The 7,598-nt window shown below is 40.3% G+C and overlaps 1 protein-coding gene across 1 annotated transcript; it reads right to left on the bottom strand.

The window, feature by feature from the left end:
- Positions 1-4,827: 4,827 nt before the first annotated feature.
- J4E79_004890 (uncharacterized protein) lies at positions 4,828-5,742 on the bottom strand (the record flags this gene model as incomplete). Its single annotated transcript, XM_049353771.1, has 1 exon — positions 4,828-5,742. The coding sequence occupies one exon, from the start codon at positions 5,740-5,742 to the stop codon at positions 4,828-4,830; it is 915 nt and encodes a 304-aa protein (XP_049212219.1).
- Between the last annotated feature and the right edge of the window lie 1,856 nt (positions 5,743-7,598).

Genomic DNA, 7,598 nt, shown 5'->3' with positions numbered 1-7,598 from the left:
CTTTAAGAAACTTAGTAATATTATTACTAGTAAAGACTAAAGTAGCGTATCTAGAGTAAACTATAGAGACTACACTATTAGTTACTATTATAAATAATAATATACTCTCTACTTTAGAAATAGTTCTAGAGGTTAGTGTCTTTAGTATTAAAGTAGTTAAAGAAGTAGTAAATAAATACTTAGAAGAGAAGATTACTAAATTTCTTAATACCTTACGCTTCTTCTATTCTTTTAGTAGTTATTATAGTTCTAAATAACTTATAAAAAAGCTAATACTTCTTTACTTAATAGCTTAAATACTAAATAGATATTATACTTTAGAGATTATGTAATTAAAAGATAAGTTCTTAATACTTAATAGTGTTTAATTCTCTCTATCTAATAGTAGAGAATACTTTCTAAATACCTTTATAGTTAGTATAGCTTAGTGTTTTACTTACTATAATACTTTATTAGGTTCTTAGTTTTATTAAACTATAGTTTTATACTAGTATACGTTCTAAATATACTATTATAGTGTTATATTAATCTAGTTAGTCTAGCATTTTATTATACTTCTAATATTACTATTCTAGGTATTAGTTAAATTAATATTTTCTAGTATTTTTAAGTAGTTACCTTATCTACGTAATTATCTTATCTAATATTACTTAGTAGTAAGAACTTAGTTAGCCTAAATATAACTACTATTATAGTTTTAGCTAACCTAAAGAAAAGAGCTAAGTCTATACTTATTATATTTATTATAGTTATTATTACTATATACGTTATATTAACGTATACTAACTACTTTTTATACTACGTAGTAGAATATATCTTTATAAGCTTTACTATTTATATAAGTATTAGAAAGTATAAAGATATATTACTATAAGAATATAAGGTAATTAGTATAAGTAAGAAAGTATATAGACGTTAGTTTAGTAGAAAGAAGTTCTATTATAGAGAGATTTTATTATCTAAAGTATTATATAAAAGTCTAATACTAAAATATATAAGTAAAAGATAAAATAGTAGATAATAAAATAATTCTAAAGAGCTTTTATTAAAAGACATTCTCTTTTTAGGTAATTCTTAGGTTATTAAAGATCTAATTTATATAAGAATACCTTATACACTAGTATAATATACTAAGCGTAATAGTAATTACTATAGTATTAGAGCTTCTTTAGCTTATATAAATTATACATAGTTATTATTATAACTAATTATAATATAACTTAATAAAGTAGAGTATAGAGTCTAGGTATAAGTAGTTTTAAATATAGTATAGTGTAATAGGTATATTATAAGTTAAAATTATATTACTAGTAAGATACTATATTATAGAAATAGAGAGCTATATAGGTAGAGTTTTAAAGTTTCTTACCTAATACTATACTAGACCTAATTAGGTAGAGGTTATAGGTTTAATCTATAATAGCTATACTTAGAAATATATATTAAGTATACTTATAGCACTATAAAGATTTACTAAGTAGAGTATATTTATTATATACTAGATTAGTATAATCTTAGTAATCTTTCTATTACTAATACTTCTTATAACTATTAGTTAAAGCTTATATACACTTCTAATAGTAATAGAGATATAGCTTTATTATTTAAGAAGCGTTACTTCTAGATATTTAGTTTACTTAACTATATACCTACTATAACTTATATTAATCTTACCTATACTACTTTCTTTTATAAATATTATAACGTAAACTTTTTCTAAAAGTATTTTAATAGTATTACTTATACCTACTTCTATATTAAGAGAATATAAGATATTAGTATAATATATTCTAGATAGAAACTACGCCTTATTAGATATATAGATATAGACTAGATAAAATATAAAAACTTATATTACTCTACTACTAGCTATATATTTACACTAGCTAATAGCTTTATTTTCTAAGTCTCTACTAAATAGAAAGTTATTATATAATCTACTTATAAAGCTAAATATATTACTCTAAGTAAGACTATTAAGAAAGCTATCTAGCTTAAAGACTTTATTAATAACTTAGACCTTAGTATTTACTTTTTTACTATCTTAATTTATGTTAATAATTAGTTTATAATTAAGCTTTTTAAGAATTCTAAGTTTTACTACTATAGTAAATATATTAATATATACTACTACTTTCTTTAAGACTATATCTAGAATAGTACTATATTAATTAAGTAGATTAGTAGTAAAAATAATTCTACTAATATACTTATAAAGCTACTTAATATAATAAAGTTTAAAGCTATTTACTAGACTTTTAGCCTTATTTTAGAGTATTCTATCTAGCTTACTCTTAGTATATTTATATATTTACTATAAGCCTATATATTTAATAAGAGTAAAGATATTACTCTATAAACTATCTTTCTCTAAAACTTTTATAAAAATACTAACTATATAAATACTCTTACTTATATATAACTACTTCTACTTTATATATCTAATATTAATAAGAATATTATATTATAGTATTACTTTCTTTAAAACTTATATAAAGACGCTAACTATATAAAAGCTCTTACTTTTAAGTAGCTTACTATTAACTCTAGTATAACTCTAGAGTATAAAAAAGCGTAGAATAAATATATAAACTTTTATTTATACTAGATATACTAAAAGAAGCTTAAGAATTATAAAAAGAAGAAGCTTATTACTTTATTTAGTAGTATTTAGACTAACTTATATTTTAAGTATACTATATTATATAAAGATAAAGATAGCTATATATAGTAGCTCTACTATAGTAAGTAGCTAAGTAATACTTATAACTCTAACGTAGACTACTCTTACTATAGTATAATACTTTAAGGTAGTTCTATTCTTAGTAACTAGTTCTTTCTTTTTTTTTTCTTTTTTTTTTTTTATATATTTACTTTATAATAGGTTTTAGAGAGGCTATTAGTTAGAATTCTATTATATAATTTACTTACGCTAGCACTAGCGTTGCTTTAGTATTATTTATACAGGGCTTCTTCTCTCTTCTATAGAATAATTACATCTCTTCTTGTTCTATATAGAGGCCGTGTACTTCGCATGTCTGTAGGCCCGTCCTAGTCTTCGAAAGAACTGTGCAATCAGGACCAAGCGGGTGCCTTAAAGGCACCGATGGCGACCGTGGAAAGCCGTGTCGACAATCCAGAATGCTCTGGTCCACTAAGCCGGAGTTTTCTTGTACTCCAGCAACTTTGCCATTAGTCCAACCGCAGGAATAGCGAACTAGGACGGTCAAGGTGGCCCGATGGCGTCTGCGCGAGTCGTATCGAGTTGCATCTCATCGATGTGGACCATGGCATGACTACACAGCGGGGACTTTGCGTTCATGTGGACAGAGGAGTGGAGAAGCGTGACGCTGTGGAGCAGAGTAATCAACATGGAATTGTTCTAGAAGGTCGACTACTGCATAACGATGCAAAAACCTGGTGCAAATTCTGCTGAGCTTGTGCGCGATGACAGAGGAGTGAGCATGTTGAATGGCTGGACATAAGGTGGCGCGAGCATGGCTATCCAGAAGTCGGTTCGCACTTGACGCGGGGCAGTGGTTAGCCCACAATGAGATCCAAACGCTGGGATGATTGACGGCTCTCCAACGGTCGTCTTGGTGCTGCATGCTGCAAGGCACCAACAGTGTTGGGCGAACTAAAAGTTGTTCCAATGGCCAAGGAGTGACGCAATAAACATCGACTCACAGTTCGCGGACAGCGCACCTGAACGCCTAGATGCCGAAAGCCTTGGAAGTGGTAAGAGTGCTGATAGCACGTAGAATGCAACCATGGCTCGAAACGAGGCTAGGGCTGTGTGGAATGACCGGCTTTAGTCGCGCCGCTGTCAGTCACGGCAATGATCAAGGTGCGAGACAAGCGCCACGTTGTGGGAGCGCTGCACGGTGGTTCTTAAGACGAGGATTGGTTTTGCGAACACGTTTGCTCGGCACCGATGACCACAAGATCCTTCGATACAAAAGCTCGATGGACATAACGCCCAGAACAGGCTCTAGCCTGCGTGATACTACAGCGGGACGTAAGGTGATCGCATGGTCAAAACGCGCCAGGAGGCGGCGCAGTCGAATAAGCATGCAACAATGTTTCAAGACTTTGACTTCACATCACGACTCAGCTTGAAACTGGTCTTGCTCGGCTGCTGCGACACCAAAAGTAAACAACTCCACCGAGCAATCTGCGCCAATGCTTGTGGGCATGCTGTGCCAAGTTCAAGGTAATGATTAGTTTCACGCAATTTAGATACGCGTGTAGACAGATCACATGCGATAAAGCTGAATCGATCAGAGAGCAAGTACAAGATGATAGCGAATTAATCTATTATCAGGCTAGGAACAGGATCGGCAAGCCAGGACGTCTGCGCATACAACCCCACGCCCGTGTTAAACAGAAAAGGAAACAAATGTCCTTGACGAAGCGAATGACTGAAACAAGTATAGCCCGCCAAGGGGCATGGATTCCCGAATGGTATCCGATGTCGTGACTTCGTAAGAAAGAACGTGCAACCAAAAAGCACAGGCGCCAACGTCCAAAATAGCCAAGTACCGCACCCATGGTGTCGTTTAGGAAGTTTGGAAGGTGAGAGGCGAGAGCAAAGATGGCGAGATCAAGCAGACAGGTGCGCGTCGAGAACGTAGTGAAGAAATGAATAGATTGGGCCTGCGACGCTGTCTACCTCTGGCATTACTCGAGTGATATCAACTCTGATCTCCTCTTCCTGATCTCCCCTGGGTATAATGCGAGATTGGTATCCTGAATTATTGACTGGTAGAATGTAGAACCAAGTAATCCTTAGGCACCAATGCCACAGTAAACAAGTATTCGAGTGGCTTATGCGTGGAAAGGCTGGTGACGACGGGCATGGTCGTGAGCGTGAGCGTGCCTCTTTGCGTTGACATACTCGACCGCGGTGACGTAGACAGTCTTGGTAAGCTTGTGGTAAGGCTTGGGGTCCTGCTTCTCGGGCGCAGGTGTGACAGCGGCAGCAGCCACTTCGATGTCGGCAGTGTAGGAGTCTTCGTAGGAAGCAGAGGAGGAAGTAGGCTTGGCAGCGGAGTACTCTGCCAGCTTGCTGGAGCTGGTGGAAGGCTCTGCAGAAGACTCAGGCTCGCTAGGAGACGAGCCGTAGTCGCCAGAGGGCGCCTCTCCACCGCACATGTAGAAGTCCACGCTTTGGTCGAGGTGGCAGGTCTTGGTCTGAACGTCGTCGGGAAGGACGTAAGAAACCTGGTCGCAAGAAGCCTCATCGTGGCAAGCCAGGATAGGACAGAAGGTGTTGGAAGAAGAGGCGATGTTTATTCCGTCCTGGCTACCGGCCTTGAGGTAGTATCCGTCCTTCCTTGCAGGGCAGTCGCCACCAAGACAATCAACATATGAAACATCGAGGAAGTTGTATTGGAAGTTGGGCTTAGAAGTTTCCAGATAGTACTCCAACTGGGTAATGTCGACGCCTTTGCATTCTTTCGTCTTCGAGATCTTAATGGACACACCAACGTCGTCCTTGGGAGGAGTGTAGTTCTCATTGTAGATCTCGCCAGTCTTCAACGTGACCATGCCATCTTCGGGGCAGCCATCACCCTTGTAAACAGACCAAAGGTGAACGTCGTAGTCGCAACGGTTGATGACGCGTGCGTAGGGCTTGGCGGTGTCGCATTCCTTGTTCAGATTAACAGCGCTTCTGAGGTTGGTCGCGGAAGTGGTCGCAACCATGGCCGAGGCCGCCGAAAGGAGGGTAATGAGCTGCATTATCGTCGAGTTGGACCGGTATAGTACTTGGCGCAAAGGTGAAGACTCGAAAGAAGCGATCGAAAGAATGTCGGCTGAACACCTAAAAGAGTGAAGTTATTCAGCGAATGAACGTGGGTGACGAAGTCTTTCCTGAGCGGTAGAGAAGGAGTTTGGGACCTGGGGGATGCGCAAGTAAATAAGATGGCTGCATCCTAGTCCACGCAGCCCAGGCCCACTTCGAAGCCCGTCCGCCATGGAACTAATCGTCGCCACGGCGTGGACTTGTTTGGGACGGAGCCAAACGTCGTGGCTAGTCCGGAGAACAGGCACGGGCAGCATGCTAGCCGCGATCAGATAGGTTCTCGACAAGAAGGGCAAGGGGCGATCCAATCGGACGAGTGCGGTGCCTGATCGTCAGGGCAATGGTCGTAACTTTGGCCATCTCATGTCGGGTAAAGTACGAAAGCAGAGTAAATAACAACAGGGATGTCGCCGATCGGCATTGTCTTCCTTCTGGCCAGCATTGGTTGCAGAGATTTCCGACTGGGAATGAAGCAACTTCCTGGGCGCGTGCTACTCTGCTTACAACAAAGATGCGAAGTTGTTATTTGACTGCACCAATGAAGCTGGACGCCTCTCCTTCATCGCAGCATAGAACTTGTGAGCCTCAGGTTGGTGGTGCAGAAACCCGAGATGAGTCCGCTTGGCGAGCCTGGCCATTGTCTTAAGCGATCCCCTTCACAAGGCTCGAATAGGGGCTGTGTCCAGGCCTCGTCACCTCTTCCAGAGCACGATCACCTGCGACGAGCTGTTGGATCGTTGGTTCACAGTCAGACATGCTGCGAGGACAAGTCGTAAGACAGCTGTCACGATTCCGTTGGGCCCGTCCATTTGCGCCATCCTTGTGATGATGACCGGTCGAGCATGTGTAGCAGGAACATGCATCGACAAGTGCGAGGTCCAGGCCGGTGCGCTGTCGCAATGTTGCAGAAAGCCGGTAGTTCGAACCATTTAGCAAGGGCTCCTTTCCACATTTAATTTCCCACACTCGCCAACCGGAAATCTCCCATGACGGCCAGCGTAGGATGAGATCAATTCCGCCACAAGTGTCAGCTCTCTGTTCTTTGTTGCGCTTGTTTGCGGTCACCCCAAGCAAATACAGTCGCTGACTTGGCTGGCTTGGAGGTGCAGCGTAGCGCAGTGAAGCGTGCGGCGGATGTCGTGGCACCATAACTGGACCATCTCAGCGACGCGATTCATGTGCAGAGCAATCTGCCAGCGAGTCGTCCCTGGTTGTGCGCCAGTTGTGCATCTTGTCGAGAAGCGTTCCAGATCACAGACACTTTGGTTGAGCGGAATCTGGGCACGAGCGAATCTTTAGTGGGGCTCTCCTGGCCACCACGTGACACAAACACCTGTCAAACGCCGCTCTTCGGTCATGAGATGTCTCTACTTACCAGACAAACTGAAGACCTCGAAAGGCTGATAGAGTTATTATTGGAGGCTGGCGCATACTTCCTGGGTGGATTCTGCAACAAGCCATCCGACCTGCATCGTCTCTCGGCTTTGCATCCACTCGAAAGTCTCTACAGTACAGTCTCAGTCATGGTGGTTCACACGGACGCGCAGCAAGTCACATCGTCCTCTCGTTTCTCGATTTTATGCCGCGCAACCCAAGGTGAACCGCTCGCATGCTGAAAACTATGCGGGCGATGTCTTAGCGACTGCCATGTGAAGCACGACCTATATCACGACGTCGGAATAAGAACCAGACCTGTGCTATACGACTTGCACCTACACGGGTTGGCACACGTGGAGCTAAATACCTTCTTTGGTCTCGACGCGTGTCTTGCCCGACCATGCCTGATGCGAGG

The sequence above is a fragment of the Alternaria viburni genome (assembly GCF_023758015.1).
Source record: "Alternaria viburni strain BMP 2772 chromosome Unknown scaffold_8, whole genome shotgun sequence".
NCBI lineage: Eukaryota > Fungi > Ascomycota > Dothideomycetes > Pleosporales > Pleosporaceae > Alternaria > Alternaria viburni.
The sequence above is the reverse complement of the archived record's forward strand: the minus strand, read 5'-3'. Positions and strand labels throughout refer to the sequence as shown.